Below are 17496 nucleotides of genomic sequence, written 5' to 3'. Positions count from 1 at the left end.
AAGCATTGTTATTCGGTCTAGAGATGTTACTTGCTATAGGTGTTACACATATTGAGGCTTACGGTGATTCGTTACTAGTGGTGCAACAAATATCCAGAGTCTTTCAGTGTTTGGACAAATCATTTAATGTTTATCTTGATAAATGTCTAGATATAATTTCTACTTTGGATTGTTTTAGCATTGCACATATATCTAGACATGACAACTGGAAAGCAAATGAGTTGGCACAACAAGCATCTGGATATCATGTTGATCATGGCATGTTTCATATCTGTCAAAGACCGATGTCTTGTCTTGCCAATATGGGAGAGGCCGAACCTGAACCCACTGATTCGGTCATTAACAAAAAATCTAGTGCAGGTGATAATTCCGACTGGAGAAAGCCCATTGTTGATTACTTATGCAATCCGAGTGAAAGGGTGGACAGGGCTGTTCGGCATATGGCTTTCAAGTATACAATGCGAGATGATGGTCTTTATCGCCGAGCAGTCGATGATGTTCTTCTAAAGTGTTTGGATGAGGACCAGGCAAGAGTTGCTATGGGGTAAGTACATGAAGGTATTTGTGGCACTCACCAGTCGGCTCCCAAGATGAAATGATTATTGCGACGTGCTGGGTTTTATTGGCCGACTATGATTAATGATTGCTTCAGATATTATAAAGGATGTGAAGCTTGTCAATAGTTTGGTGATATTCAATTGGCTACTGCTGCTATGTTACATCCTATTATCAAACCGTGGCCTTTCAGAGGTTGGGGTTTAGATTTCATTGGACAAATCCACCCGTCTTCCTCAAAAGGGCATCGGTTCGTATTGGTGGCAACTGATTACTTCACTAAATGGTCTGAAGCAGTACTTCTCAAGAACATGACACATACGGAGGTAATTCAATTCATAACCGAGCACATTATTCATAGATTCGGTGTTCCTCAAACGTTAACTACGAATCAAGGTTCATCTTTCATGTCACACCAAGTCAGAGAGTTTGCTGAATCTTATAACATAAAGTTGCTCAATTCCTCTCCGTATTATGCCCAAGCTAATGGACAAGCTGAGTCTAGCAATAAAATTTTAATCAAGCTCATCAAGAAGAAGATTGAGGATAATCTGAGGAGATGGTATGAGTTGTTGTCTGAAGCTTTGTGGGCACATAGAATTTCAAGGCATGGTGCTACCAAGGTGACTCCATATGAGCTTGTATATGGCCAAGAGGCTGTTTTACCAGTGGAAGTAAATTTGAATGCTTTGAAAATAGCCAAACAAAATGATTTATCGGCAGTAGATTTTTATAACTTGATGATGGACAATATTGATGAGGTTGCCAATAAATGTTTGGCTGCTTTGAAGTCCATAGAGAGAGACAAGTTGAGGGTTGCAAGAGCTTACAATAAGAAAGTCAAGTTGAAGAATTTTCAAGTTGGTGATCTCGTCTGGAAAGTGATTTTACCGATTGGTTCAAGAGATAGAAAATTCGGGAAGTGGTCTCAGAGTTGGGAAGGTCCTTTTAGAATTACAAGAGTAGTTCCCGGAAACTCTTATTTGGTGGAATCTGTACAAGGGACGGTGTTACCTAGAGCTCTCAATGGCAAATACTTGAAGAAATACCACCCGAGCGTGTGGCAAGAAGTCTAAGTAGGCAATGGCCGATATATGATTATCGCCCTTAGCACAAACATGGCCGATACATAATTATCGCCCTAAGAAAATAAATGGCCGATGGAGTGTTGACATCGTCCTTAGAACAAACACCGTGCATATTATTTTTCGGCGTGCAAGCTTTGCCGAAAACAGGGGGGCATGTGTTGACATCAGATTTTGGCACGGCGTAAAAGAAAAATGAGATGGCTTCGACTGAAAGGGTTTTCAGCATGAAAAGTTTCACATCACCGAGTGGAACAACTTTGATGTTTAGGTTATCATCGTGCGACTCCATCTTAGGGGCCGAAATTGTATTCCGAGTGGCAGAATTCAATATTCCGAGTGGTTTTCGGCCAATCATGCCTTCAAGACGACCTCGGATGAAAGAGTACTCTAAAGGAATTTTCTTCGTCTCGTCGAGGCAATCAATTTTGATATATAAATCATCTCAATCCGAGTTCATATGCAAAAGTTAGAGGCAATACACTGCAGACCGAAGCTGAATGGAAATATAGCGCGAAGTACCACACACCCTGTCTGATGGGTCGCGCGAGCAATTCAGCCCTTAAGAAGTCCTTGAATCGGAAAAACTTCAACACGAGAAAGTTTCGTCTCGTCGAGCCGATCGATTTTCATATATAATTCATCTTAATCCGAGGTCGTATGAGACCTGGGGAGACAAATCAAGATCAGGCTATATTTTTGGTCGAGTGAAAAGCTTACCATCTGAGTGAAAACTCACCGGTCGAGTGAAAGCTTACCTTTCGGGTAAAAACATACCGACCGAGTGAAAACTTACTTTTTGAGTGAAAACTTACCAGTCGAGTGAAAGTTTGACATCCAAGTGAACTTATTATCATCTGAGTGAAGATATTACCGTCGGAATGAAAACTTGTCGATCGAGTAAGAGATTGCCTTCCGAGTGAAAATATAGTCATCCGAGTGGAATATTATTTTTCGAGTGAAAGATTCTAAATCCGAGTGAAAAAGTCCAGTCGGACGATCCGAGTGACTCTAATATCCGAGTGGATGAGCATGAAACCGAGGGAAACTAAGCATGTGCCCAAAAGTTTATCAAGATGACCTCAGATGGAGAAATGTTCAATATGGAAGTTGTGCGTATCGTCAAAAAGGTAAACTTTGGTTTTGGAGTCATCATCATCAGAGATAGTATATGGCCTGCAAATCCACTACGAGACTCAGACAATCCAGTTTGCTACAAGACCGAGTCCGACTGGAAGGTAAAGATGACCTCGAAAAGTATTCAAGATGACCTTATTTGAAAAAGTGATCAACATAAGAGTTGTTCGTCTCATCGGGGCACATAAGTTTGATATTTGGGCCGTCTTGATAGGAGATCATATGCAAGCTCGACGGCCCATGCAAGGAGGAAGATAGAAGTTGGGCCAGGTTCAGACTGAATCCGAGTTGGAATAGAATTAGGACTCTAGGACGTGAATTGATGTAATTTTTTGTAAGGAAAGTCTAGATGAATCCTTTACTTGTACGAGAAGTCCAGACGCCTCTTATATATGTTGGGGGTGATGGCCGATTGAACAACACACAATCGAACAAATTAATATACTACTTTTTCATCTACGTTTTATCTCTCCACCGTTTCTCTCTCTCGTTCTTCGCTGTTCTTCGTGTTTGAGAGCTGCGAATCTCGAGGCTCTAGGGGCGAGCGAATCGACCTAGGGCAGCCCATAGCCGCCGCACTCCCTGACGGGGTCCCTCCCGGGGGTGTGGGGTTTTCGGGTCTGCAAAAGCGCCCGTCGACTGTCTTGCGTATCGCGTTGTCGGTCGGGTCTCCTTCGACGTGAGCTGCGGTGCATCACCCCAGGCATCGAGGGTACACGTGACATGTTCATGTGTCAACAGTAATGGAGATTGATATGATGAGAATAGACCCGGGGGCCATAGGTTTCATTAGTGGCTTCTCTCAAGAGCATAAGTATTCTACGGCGGGTGAACAAATTACTGTTGAGCAATTGATAGAATTGAGCATAGTTATGAGTATATCTAGGCATGATCATATGTATAGGCATCACGTCCAGGACAAGTAAACCAAAACGATTCTGCATCTACTACTATTACTCCACTCATCGACCGCTATCCAGCATGCATCTAGAGTATTAAGTTAAAAATAGAGTAACGCCTTAAGCAAGATGACATGATGTAGAGGGATAACTTCATGCAATATGATAAAAAACCCATCTTGTTATCCTCGATGGCAACAATACAATACGTGCCTTGTTGCCCCTTCTGTCACTGGGAAATGACACCGCAAGATTGAACCCAAAGCTAAGCACTTCTCCCATTGCAAGAACTACCAATCTAGTTGGCCAAACCAAACGGATAATTCGAAGAGACTTGCAAAGATAACTCAATCATACATAAAAGAATTCAGAGAAGATTCAAATATTATTCATAGATAAGCTGGATCATAAACCTACAATTCATCGGTCTCAATAAACACACCGCAAAAAGAAGATTACATCGAATAGATCTCCAAAAGAGAGGGGGAGAACATTGTATTGAGATCCAAAAAAAGAGAAGAAGCCATCTAGCTACTAACTATGGACCCGTAGGTCTGAGGTAAACTACTTACACTTCATCGGAGAGGCTATGGTGTTGATGTAGAAGCCCTCTGTGGTGGATGCCCCCTCTGGCGGAGCTCCGAAACAGGCCCCAAGATGGGATCTCGTGGATACAGAAAGTTGCGGCGGTGGAATTAGGTTTTTGGCTCCGTATTTGATCTGTCAGGGGTACGTAAGTATATATAGGAGGAAGGAGTACGTCGGTGGAGCAACAGGGGGGGGCACGAGGTAGGGGAGGCGCGCCCAAGGGGGAGGGCGCGCCCCCCACCCTCATGACCGCCTCTTTTGTTCCTTGGAGCAGGGTCCAAGTCGCCTGGATCACGTTCGGTGAGAAAATCACGTTCCCGAAGGTTTCATTTCGTTTGGACTCCGTTTGATATTCTGTTTCTTCGAAACACTGAAATAGGCAAAAAACATCAATTCTGGCCTGGGCCTCCGATTAATAGGTTGGTCCCAAAAATAATATAAAAGTGGAAAATAAAGCCCAATACAGTCCAAAATAGTAGATAAAGTAGCATGGAGCAATAAAAAATTATAGATACGTTGGAGACGTATCAGGGTATACCTGTAAGGCCGTATGTTGACCGGCTTTGCTCCTGGTAAGAGCGGAATGGAGTGATCCCATGATTTGTGTTTCGGGAGCTCCTGTGGCTCGGAGAACACCAACTCAAATTCCGCCAAGAGGTGCTCCACTTCTGGCAACACAGTCGTGGCTGAGTCGGTAGAGTTGCTGTCTACTATTGGGTACATGGCCACCACATGAGCTACAGCATGGTCGTCTTCCAATTCTTGCAACTAGACCAAGGAAATCTATGTAACCGGTTGCATTTTGCTTTGCACTCCTTGCAACGTCACAGTCGCACCCTCATGCTCAAATTGCAGGATCTTCTGCTCCCAATCCACCACATAGGGCCACATTGTTGTAGCCAGTCCATGCCCATAATCATATCATAGCAGCCTAGGGATAACACCCGAAAGTCAGACGTGAACTAGTGATCCTGTGTCACCCACACACAGTCTGGAATGATGCCAGCACAATGAAGCACTCCCCCGTCGGCAATCTTCACTGAGATTGGTTTGACCTGACGCACTTGCTCCTGTAAATACTCTGCCACCGCTTCACTGACGAACGAGTGGGAGCTGCCCGAATCCACTAGTATCAGTACAGATTTGCCTACAATCCTTCCCGGTAACCGTATTGTGTGCGGCGTGGTCTGCCCCGTTGTCGCCAGTTTAGAGATCAACATCAAGTACTCATCATCAGAGTCCACGTCCTAAGCTTGGGGTGCTTGATGCTCGGCCTGTAGCAGCTCCAACAGCTCCTCAACATCATGCATTTGGACTGTGGCTGCACATTGGTGCCCTTGTCCCCAGCACTCGCTGCACTTGAAGCACAACCCACGCGCGCGCCTGTAGTTGCGCAAGGCTGTCACGCGGTCCTCGCCGCGGGCCCCTCGGTCCGCACGATCGCCCCTGTCTGCGGCATGGGCTGCATCGACACCGCGGCGGTCCTCCGCAGCCGCCGGTGGTGCTGGCAACATCTGACACGCTGGTGGTGCCCCAAGCGCCAACAAAGGACGTTGCGGCGCCCGGTGTTGCTGTCCTTCCTGGCGCCTGAATTCGCGGCGCGGCATCGCCTCGAGGAGCTCCTCCTGCATAGAAGCCAAGGAAAAGGCAGTATCCAATTGCTTTGGTTGATGCAACATTACGCCAGCACAAATTTCAGTTTGGAGACCCTCTAGGAACTGTGTTGTGAAATAGACTGAATCAAAGCCTGAATTATGTGCTAACATTTGATGCATTAACTCCTGAAACTTAGTCATATACTCATGGACAGTGCCAGTCTGCCGAAGAGTGTTGAATTGTCGCAGATGCACTTGGTACTGCTTGCGACCAAACTTGCTACAGAGAGCCTTGCACAAGGTCTCCCAAGTAAAGGTTGTGCTCTGCAACTCCTGAAGCTGCAGCCAACGAGCTGCGTTACCCGTGAAGTGCAAGGTAGCAACTCGAACCCACAACTCTGGCTGCACTCCATACACGTCAAAATACTTTTCACATCTACTCTTCCAAAATTGGGGATTATCACCATCAAACGATGGGAAATCCAACTTTGGCAAAGCCCAATTGTTCTGTGGGTAGTGCTTGTGCTCAAACTCCTTGCTCCTGTCCACTACCTCCCGCATACTATGTGGAAACAGAGATGAAGACGGGGGGTAATACGCACCATTGGTCGGAGGCGGCGCTAGGGTGGTGACCACCCCAGATGCCGAGCCCCCGGAATCATAGACATCGCCTTGGCCACTTGGCCCATGGTGCCCCGGGTCGACCGTCGGAGTCGGCGCGGCGGTACGCACCACTGAATCAGGTGCGGGAGCGGCTGGCCCCATCGCGGCGTCCGGATCTGCGAGCATGGGGTGGAGCGCGATGCGGCCCACCTGCGTGCGAAGCTCGTCGAGCTACTGCTGCAGGTTGGACACGGCTGGCCGCCAAAGCTCGAGGGAGACTTGGATGGCCTCCAGCTTGGCCTCGTTGGCGGCGCGGCTGTCGTTGACGGTCTTGATTAAGGCCGCAAGTTGTTCCTCCATGGCTGCCGTACGTAGAGCTTTCTTGGTGGTGTAGCGTGGTTTCCACAGGTAGTCCGGCGGCTCCAGATCAGCGAGGATCGATGATGACCTCTGATACCAAGTTGTAACGTACCCCTAAGATTGGATCAGAGGAGGGGAAGGGAAGGAGGAGAAGGCAGGGCAGCAGATCTGAAGTAGGTGGGAGGAAGGGGATAAAGGAGGCCGAGGGAAGAACAACTTCCTCTCCAAATTGTACAGTAATCATCCGTAAAAAAATCCCCCATCACACCACACATATATCACCCGTCTAGGGCTACACTCGATTGCCAGCTGTTCCTTGGTGGACTGGTCTTGCTAGCTTGGGTCCTTCGCTACTTCTCGTCATTGGGTCCCTGACGATCGGTCCCATTGGCAGCCACCTGGTTCCCCGCGTCCTTCGCGACACACCCTTGGGTCATGACAGCATGCCGGGGACTCATGATATTTGGCGATAATGACAAAGCTTGGATAAACGTGTGATACGGGTGCCATGAATTGAGTTTGTCCATTTGCAGTCTTTTGTTTCTTCCGAGTGATCCAGTTGCACACTCCCGGCACATGTGTACAAACAGCATCTTCACGTGCTATGACATGTGAAACAGAAAGCTCTCTTCTTATCCTCCGAGACCAAGAGATCGATGTACGTAGGAGTATATCATTTCTACACGTCAAGCATCTGTATGTGTGTATATATATAGAGATGATGAATGAATCAAAACTAGAAGCATACGCGCCTTGCTGCGTCATTCTACTTTTCTACCATTTATTTGTTTTTCTCAATTTACGAATCGATTCCTTGTTGCTCTATTTGCCGGTCGGGGGTTGTTGTTCATTTCATGAGCCTTCTGTGTTTTGGCTTCCATAAATTTTGAGATCAGAACACCCTTTATTGCATTGCAGAATATGTCCAGATGCTAAGACACATCGTTATTTACTTCGTAGGATATTACTCGGTTTTTCTACAACTATTGTTCTTCACAAAAAAATGATATGTCAGCAGCACTGCCAAATACATATCCAAAGTAGTGGTTAGCGTCACACATGTCCCAGACCTGCAGGGTTAAACTATAGTAATAGAAGAACATGATAATATTCATCTGTAAAACTAATTCAAAATTATGATATGCATAACTGAGGCTTCTGATTGTAGTATTCATCTACAACAATCATACAACTCTATGATACGACCAACCAATATTTCATAACTTATCTTGGTCACATACAAATAATACAAAACACCAACATCCCCTTGTTAGAGTCCGGACCAAATGGAGCCTCCCCGTGCGTTTGGAATTTCAGCCGTCGGATTGGGTGTCCAAACGAGTTCTGGCCGTTGGATCGTGCGATGGATCGATCCCAGCCGTTGGATCTCAGACGAAACGATACGGGCCGTCGGATCGAGGCTGTGCGCTCTAGTTCATGCCACCGCCTGTAATTACCGTGCCCCACCAAGGGCATTCTCGTCTTTTCACATGCAGACCTATAAAATCCAGCACGTCCGTGGTGGAACCCTAGCCGCCTATCTCCGTTCCCTCTCTCTGCTCTCACGTCTCTCTCTCCCTCGCCTCTCTCGCGCTGCCGTCGACATGAGGAGCGCAAAGCGCCGTCCCGCCTTGACTACCGCCCTCTCCCACACGTCCTCCTCCCTGCTCCCATTCCTCCCTCGTGGGAACCCTAGCCGCCGCGCTCTCCCACTCGTCCTCCTCCCTGCTCCCCTTCCTGGCGGCGCTCCCGACCGCCGCTTGACGTCTTCTCCTCCCCACCGTCGAACTCAGGCCGCCGCTCCGTCCCGCGTCCCCGTCGCACCTTCCCTCGAGCCGCCGCTCCGCTCCGCATCCCCTCGCACCTCCCCTGCTGCCCGAGCCCCAAGGGCGGTGGATCCCTTTATTGGGGTGGACTACGGCGCTCGTATCTCCCGCGCCGGCGCTTCCCCGTCGAGCTCGCGTGTCACGTCGTCGGGGGGAGGGAAGTTGGCGCTGCTCTTCTCGAAGGAGTGCGTCGTCGCGCCGCCGACGGGAGGAGGCCAAGCGGGACGACGGGAGGAGGTCAGGCAGAGCGCCATCGCCACCGGTTGGCGCGTCGACGGGAGGAGGCAAGGCGGTGCCCGTCGTTGCCACCAGTTGCTCCCTACGCGGCTGAAGAGCACCAGCCGCAGGCGCTCGATGCAGGTGAGTGCAACGCAGCAGCGGCAGAAGCTGTTGCGAGGAACTCCGGCCACACCTGCGCTCCCTCAGACCCAACCACAACAGTTGGTTGATTTATCCCGATCTACTTAGCCGATTTCATTGCAGGGTTACTCTTGCCTTTTATATTTTGACCTTCTTTGTGCTTCAATTATCCAGGTTCAGCCCCTTTCCCTTTTCTGTTCGTCTATTTTGTCCATATGATCTATGTGTACGGTCTGTACATACCCATGGATGTAGTATGTGTATGGTTCTCATCATAGATGTTTACTATGGTGCCTACTACTTTTCACAGATATAGGGCTGATATTTGCTTACAAAAAAGCTCAATGGCTCTGAATCAATCATATGCTCTCTACTACATGTATGTGAAATTGCGGTTTGGATTTCTGATGTCTGGACATTAACTCTTGCAGGGTGTGTGAGAACATCTCCATTGTCCTCTGCAGTAGTAAGGTTTCTGTGAAGAACCGGCAGGTTAAAGCCAAGAGCAACTACAACTAGGAGAAGCCCTTCCTTCATCTTGCAAGGAAGTTGGCTGGCAATTGTCTCCCTCCCCATTGCTTTCATTTGCCTGTGGCCTCACATCATATATATATTTTAATGTTCTGGTTCAATAAACACATGGATTGGCGATTTGCCTTTGATTCAACTTGTGCAGGCACAAAGCTGAGCCTGTGGCGCGGCTACTGCCTGATGACCATGACAATCTGACCGAGTAGATCGATCAATCATGAGTTTTATCATACTTTGAGCCAAATCTTCACGCTTTTTTCTTTTATTTGGTTATACTGTGTAAATAGGAATCAATAATAAAAGTAGATGGTGCAAAGTTGTGCTCCCTAGCTTCTCTGGTGTAGCAAGTTAATATATATCTTCGTTTATGTAGCATCTCTGGTGTTCCATTATGTTCAGCTATGTATGTTCATTTGGTCCCTTAGTTACTCCCTCGGCCCTCTTGGCTGCCACCGAATGGATTTTTATATTTTTGTATATCTTCATGGTCCTATGCTCCATATAGGCTTTTCTATATATTAAAAAAAAATCAGCTGCATGAAAGTGATACATATATGTGATGATCTCTGACTTGACCTGTGCTGGGTTTACTCCTGCAGCAGTCGGTATCCAGTATAGCGGGTTTTGGGACGTGGGGTGGAGTAGCTACGACGGGGAGGGGCCCTGCGATGACCTTGATGCCTACTACCGCTACCACCAGCATCAAGTCAGAAAAGGAAGGTACTAACTAAACTACATAAATATTCCTAGATTCGGAAAGAAAAGATTTTAACTCGAGCCGCCCTGAACAACCATACATCATGATGTGTCGTTTGGACATGTGAATTCAATTGGTAGCATTGATAGATAAACTGAGCCAGCCATGAGTGCTCTGGCTAGAGAGTTTCTGAATTTTTACGTCCCTGCTAGCTCTTGGTCATATACTTTTAGGTTACAGCTCAATAACGAAAAAACATCAGAAAATAATCAACTGGATGCAAATAATTTCAGTTCTAAAGTACAACTTTATCTTTTGGCATGGTCTTATCTTGATGTGATTTCCATTCTAGAATATGAATTGTTTCCGGAAAGTGTCCTTTTAGTTAATAGACTGCAGTCAATATTATTCTTTGGATGCCTGCAACCTCCAGCTAATTGTATTTATATAACCATATCTATATATTTGGATTGTGCTTGTAATCTAGAAACAAGGCATCAAATCCAGGTATTGAAGCACATACTAATTTCTTCGAACCTGCTATAGTCTTAATTTCCATGCTATTCTTTTCTTTTCCTTAATAGTGTCGCTGTCTTTGCTTCCAACCGCTGACATGTGTCGGTTAGAATTTCATCTGGGTATATACTAGCTGTTTGTTAGGAGGTGGTATGCTCTTCATTGTACAAAAATAGTTTATTATAGTACTACCAGATATTGGTAGCTTGGGCACTTTCGAGGACTGCTGCTCGGATTCTTCCTGTGATCTGAACAAGCCTGTTTATGTACAATTTGTCGATAAATTGGTCATAGCTTATTTCCAAGCAGTTTAGTTAGTCAAGTATCACGGTGTTGATTATTCAAACCTTTGCTTTCCAAATCGCAAGCATGATACATTCAAACAAAAATTTGTTCCAATGTAAAAAATTGATATGTACAATATGCCATTTCTATTTCTTGAGAATGACGTCGGGATAATGAGGTTATGTTTGCAAAGTACTTTCTTCATTAGGTTTCTTTACGTGCATAATGAACCTTCTATTTTATTATACTGTGGCCATAAAACACCATGTCATCTTATGGGAGGTCACAAAAATCTTTCCAGTTCTTAGAATTATATCAAACACATTAGATTATTTTATTCATTGCCTGGAAGCGAACCATCTCTATTCAAAACTGAACCTTTTATTAGTTGCTTGGTACCAATTTGTCTCTATTCTTTTTAGCTTCTTATGGTCCCTCCTCATGCCTTCTCTGCAGTATGATCAAAATTAATGTTTGGAGGGTGACGGTCTTAATATATTGTTGATGGCCAATGTTTGCGACCATTTCTGTGCAACCCCTTGCTTTAAAATTATGTACCTTTGTCATTTATTTTGGATATGTTGTTCTTTCTTACACATCACTCTGATTTGTATGGTTGTGGTGCAGGCTGCGGGCTAGACTGAGAGGGCGAGACTGGGGAGGCTGAGTAGGAGACCAGATAGCGGTGATGTCGAGGTGGAAGTAGCCATGATCCCTGGAGATGTTCCTCAAGGTTAGTCTCCCTGTGTTTTCACATGCTAAATAAGGTATACAGTTTATTCATTTTTTCATTTAGGATTTTATGGGTAGTAACTGCTGCACTTCATTTTTCTGTACACAATGATTCCTTTTTGTTATTTCCTTTTGAATGCTTAGCCAAGAACTATTTCATTCATGTGGAACTCAAAATTTGATAGTGCCAACCTCAAAGAGATAGTGGTGGATGTATATAACTCATGATTTGGCAAATAGCTAAATTCCTTATGTTCTATTATTTCTTTCTTATTGTCTTTCCTACTTCTGGTTCCTGAACTGAACTTTTATCCTTCTCTGCAAAAAATAGAAGAGCAAATGATGGCTTGGATGACAAGGTGTTTTAACATGGCTATCTATTGTATAGTCAACTATATAGACTATGCCGTATAAAAGACTGTAAACAACTTACCTGACTACCACTATGGCCTGCTTTTGATATATTGTACATTGTTTCATAGCGTAATCAAGTTTTTTAGTACTCTGCGCATCTTCCATTTGTCCTCTTTTTTTAACATATTGGCCTCTATTTGATCTGCATGGTATATGTAATTGAAATGGATGTGCAGAACAAACATCAGGAAACAGTAGTAACTGGCAGCTACTTCTGGGTACCAATTTTGCTTTTCTGAATTATTATATTCCTTTTGTTCTCATAATAATTAGCTTGTGTTCAAATTGATTTGTCCCTGAGTATATGGTTATACTCTGTGGCAGTCATCATAATACTTTACGAGTTCCCCTTGGCCATTGTATCCTCTCCCTATTACTTTACAATCATCCTCGTCTTTTGTTTTAATCCCCTGAAATTAATTATCTCATTTTTGTTTGTGTAGATTCATATTTATCTGTGCCTATATGGTGTTGCGTGAAAATGCAAGCGGGCCGCAAGGTGCTGGTACTTGGATCTCGGTTGCACTGGTGAGCCATCACTTCTCTCCACCATCCTCTTCACAATTATGGCCAATTGAGCCCAGAGGTACTCGATGAACTCACATACTTAGGAAATCAAGCTGGATATCATTTGCTGTATAGATCATCAGCTAATGTGCATATGGATATAGTAAATGTGTCATTATTTAGTTTGTTTCTCTGAATTGACCATGATGAGCATTTCACAAGTCACATCAAAATTTAAGCTGTCAGACTCAAAACAACAACTCAACTGTGTCTCTTTCCCCCATGTTGAAGAATCTTATATTTTTATCCAGCTAATGAATATGCACATCTGTATGGTTTCTAAATTTCTGCAAAAACATTGCATAAGTACTTGATCATATGGTAAGGGTACCCTGGACCGACGAGTCATATTTTCTGTGGAAAGCCACCTATCTATTTTTCTTGTAGGATTTTGGTGCAGATAAGTTTACTCGGAAAAATTTAGGAAGCAAAAGAAAAAGGTAGGCATCCATGTACAGTAGATATTCGTATGCAACATGAAAGGAATAATCCTAAAAAGGGAAAGAAACATGGACTTGTGCCTAACCTATATGCTGCTTCCTGTACACTACACTATTGTTGTAAATTGTAATATGACTGAACATAGATTTTGTGAATAGATGTCCTATGTTTACATGGTACAGTATTGCGTGCTATTGAGTGTCCATTTGTTATTCTATGCTTTATTAGGTAAAATAACTTACTGAGATGTTCATTTATTTGAAATAATTAATAACGTTTGCTTCCTCATGTTAATAGACTATGCTTTTAAGACATAGTAGTTTGTTATTTGGTTGGTTTGATGTTCATGAGTGTAGTTCCTAAATCTCAACGAAACTTTTGGACTAACATCACCTATAATACAGAAGAGCACTAAATTTCATTTGTTGTGCAAGGCCTTTTTCTACCCGGTACTATTTTAATGTCACAGTTGCTATACCACCATTCTTGGCTATGACGCTCAGCTTCTTCTTGACAGTCAACATCCGACAAGTGGAGCACCCGACCATAGGAGACGGAAGAGGAGGCGAGCTATCCACAGTATTGTCCTCTCCCCGCGTAGCCACCTACATACACTGTCCACAAGTTGTATCAACCTCCATGTCCTGCACTTCCCCCGCCAGGTGGAAGCAGCACCATCGACATTCACGCCGTTTTCATCCTTTGCATCAAGAATACGTCATCCTCATGTTGGCTCTGTGGGAGCCGATGGGATTACCATGACACATGCCAATGTTTTGATAGTTTAGCAAGTGGAATTTTCTGATGATGTGGTTATGTCATGTGCTAGCAGATATAAATATTTAGTGATATATGCTGGTTCAGGAAATTGACGTTTGCTTCAACATCTGGCTAGGTTATGCTTTTAGGAGATAAATGTTCTTCTGTCATTTTAGTTTCAAGTGCTTTTGATTGATAATGTAAGGATGTGTACATATAGTAAAGTTTTCTATTACTAATTGGTTGAGTGATGCAAATTAGTGATTTTGCTCTCGCTTTGTTGTGTACTGGGCTAAGTGCTGGACCTCAACTGTTCTATGGTCTTTATTTTTTCATTTTTCATGCAGTGCTTCGTCTAAGGTACTATTTCAAATTACTGAGATCGTTACTGAAACCCGTTTTGCGGCATTTTTTCCTTATTATTACTTTACCTTTACGCTGCTTTATTTATCAGGCCTGCTTTATGCTATTTCTGTTCCAATATGAAATTTCAATTCAAAGGTTTGCTTCCCGATGTTCTAATTTGAAATTTGTTACCCTACTTTTGGTAGTACCTCCATGAGAAAGGAAGAAGTTTTAGTAATGTGGTGTTTTTTGGGCCATGTTCTTTTAGTTTGCAATTTTTTTTATATTCCCACTCAAGGTTCACTTCCATCTCTTTAGAATTTTTTATGTTAACCATATAGAATATATCAGTTCTCTTGGATCATCGTTAGGACTTGCTTTTGTTATGTCATGTTGCATTTCCTACTACATGCTCAAAGTATTGTAGTGAACCAGACCGTTACTATTATAAGTGATTAGTTCCTTCTTTAGAGCTGCGGCTTCACCAGAATAGAGGCATTGTAGTTGTCTAAAATTTTCTTTGTCAGTTCATAGATAATAATTTGATATATGGTATTGTATTTAACCAATATCATGCATTTTTTTATATATGCAACGCTCCAATGACTGTATTATCGGACTGGATATGACTATACCCGGCAGTGGTGCTGTCGGGTGCGGCAAGCCGCACTTCCTACCTAGTTACAGTAAAAGGGTAGTGGAAGTGAGAAAATGGCGTTCTTAAGTCTTCTTCTTGTATATATTGTTTTTGAAAAAAAATACAAATCTAACAAACTAAATATAAGTACATGATTTGAGACATGGTAAAAGTTCCAAAAAGGTATAATAGCTTTTACTTGCAATAGCATCTCCTAAAAACAGAATCTCTCATGCTTGTCCTTGAAATGTATGCACCTAGTTTAATTTGAAGTTTTGTCATTTTCTATTGCTTCTAATAACCTGCATATCATTAAAGTGTTTGTAAATTACATTCTCTGCGGGACAACTCCTCGTCCATGTCCGCATCTCCCTGCGCTGCCGCCGCCGCTTACCTCTCTCACCGCTGGCGTCGCCGCATCCTCCGGGCGACGTTCTCCGCCTTGCACGACGGAGCCGAGGATGGGATGTCGACAGACGAGTCGAACGCAGTCTCCGTCACGGCGGTTGGGAATGGGCTAGACGACATCTAGGGCGGCAGATCGGGACCAGTGATGAGGATGGGGAGCGAGAGTGGCGGACGGCGAGGGCTCAGGCACAGGATGGATTTGGTGCAACTTGATGTGCGATAGGGATGTCAGGTCCGATGTGGTGGACGCGCCCGGGCGCCCTCATATCCACCCTGTTTGGGCTCGATATATAAGGGGTTCCAGTCAGCCCGGTCATTTGAGGCCTGTTTAAGAAACCCGTCTGAATCAAATTTTTATGACCAGTTAATGACCAAGCCGTCTGTCCGGCTGTCTGAGGAGAATTCAGTATAGAGGATGTAAATTATAAGAATCATGGCGGTGGGTAGTTGGATAATGCGACCAAGATAAGATTCCAACAGGACGTGTCCCCACATGCATGTACTTGCCATAACCATAACAATAAGCTACGCGTGAAGGGCGAGTTACCGTGATGTCCATGTGTCCGGGGTCTCCGCACGACCCCCTACCCTCGCTGCCGCCGCCCCCTCTCCTCACCCTCGCGCCTTAGGGTGGACACGGTCCGAGCCGGTCCGGTCCCTGACCAAGTCGTGCTTTGGACCGGCCGCGACCGGTCCAGACCGGACCGGACACTAGTAGAAAACGGAGTTTTAATACCGGTTCATAAGGGCGTTTAGTGTCGGTTCTGCAACCGGCACTAAAGAGTGGAGACTAAAGGCCCCCCCCCTAAAGGCCCACCACGTGGCGTGAGCTCGCGCCGTGGTATGGGGGACCTTTAGTACCGATTGGTGTTACCAACCGGTACTAAAGGTATTTATTTTTTGAAATTATTTTTGAAAATTTTGGGAAAAAAATGATTTTTTTCGATTTTCAATTTTTTGAATTATTTGATGATTTAGTCTCTAATCGCCCCTCTTAACTACTCAAGTGTGGATCACTCATTCCAAATCGTCTAACTTCCCGACTGGTCACCCATCCTCGCGCCGTGGTATGGGGGACCTTTAGTACCGATTGGTGTTACCAACCGGTACTAAAGGTATTTATTTTTTGAAATTATTTTTGAAAATTTTGGAAAAAAAATTGATTTTTTTCGATTTCCAATTTTTTGAATTATTTGATGATTTAGTCTCTAATCGCCCCTCTTAACTACTCAAGTGTGGATCACTCATTCCAAATCGTCTAACTTCCCGACTAGTCACCCATCCTCTCACTCCCCCAGCCTGAGCACGCTTAACTTTGGAGTTCTATTCCCCCTATTTTTCAAGTCTGCACTTATTGTTTTTCTGACAAATGTAAGCTGTAAATCCTATTAATCCTCAGCAGTTTAGCTTGAGCATTAGGTCACACATTTCACCGTTTGAGTTTGAAATTATAATTCTAAAAAACAGTAATTATTTAGTAACACTAATATTTCTTGAATAAGTTTGATCATAGTTTGACCACAGTTTGACCATAGTTTGACTAGATTTGACCAAAATTCAAAAAATTGAAATAATTATTTAGTAACACTAATATTCTTGAATAAGTATGTAGTAACATTAATACTTCTTGAATAAGTAGTTTGACCATAGTTTGACCAGATTTAACCAAAACTAAAAAAAAACTTAAATTTGAGCATATCTTTTTCTCCTTTTGGAATTTGAGGATTCTAAAAAATTTCAAACAAGCCATAGGCTGTCAAAATCGGATGCGGATTTTCGTGCTGGATTTTTTGATATATTATACGTTTTTTTTTGACATCGTATGCAAAAGTTATAGCCGTTTTACATTTTCCCTACACTTTTTGCAAAACATGTCGAAATTTAAGTTTTTTAATTTTTTGAACTAGTAGATGTAGTAATATAACTACATCTCGAAGAATTTTATTTTTTGGATTTTTTATCATAACTGAAATGGCGATACACCAGGGGGGGATAGAGTTTGAAAATTGCCCTTTAGTATCGGTTTGTGCCACGAACCGGTACTATAGGTCAAACCCCTTTAGTACCGGTTCGTGGCACGAACCGGTACTAAAGGTTAGCCCTTTAGTACCGGTTCGTGCCACGAACCGGTACTAAAGGTAATCGCGGGGCCCCGA

General features: G+C 43.9%; 1 protein-coding gene across 6 annotated transcripts; it reads left to right on the top strand.

The window, feature by feature from the left end:
* Positions 1-8354: 8354 nt before the first annotated feature.
* LOC123155614 (uncharacterized) lies at positions 8355-14224 on the top strand. Of its 6 annotated transcripts, none has more exons than XR_006477534.1 (5): positions 8355-9008; positions 9440-10259; positions 11665-11770; positions 12627-12711; positions 13709-14224. XR_006477534.1 is itself a non-coding variant. In XM_044573765.1 (5 exons), the coding sequence occupies exons 2-5, from the start codon at positions 11746-11748 to the stop codon at positions 13977-13979; spliced, it is 423 nt and encodes a 140-aa protein (XP_044429700.1). In that variant the 5' UTR covers positions 8355-10255; positions 11665-11745; the 3' UTR covers positions 13980-14224. The 6 variants fall into 6 exon arrangements, 2 of the variants coding, with proteins under 2 accessions (XP_044429700.1, XP_044429699.1); XR_006477533.1 differs by having other exon boundaries at positions 8355-9182; XM_044573765.1 differs by adding an exon at positions 12360-12401 and having other exon boundaries at positions 8355-10255.
* The last annotated feature ends 3272 nt before the right edge of the window (positions 14225-17496 follow it).

Source organism: Triticum aestivum, chromosome 7B, assembly GCF_018294505.1.
Source record: "Triticum aestivum cultivar Chinese Spring chromosome 7B, IWGSC CS RefSeq v2.1, whole genome shotgun sequence".
Classification (NCBI taxonomy): domain Eukaryota; kingdom Viridiplantae; phylum Streptophyta; class Magnoliopsida; order Poales; family Poaceae; genus Triticum; species Triticum aestivum.
The sequence above is the reverse complement of the archived record's forward strand: the minus strand, read 5'-3'. Positions and strand labels throughout refer to the sequence as shown.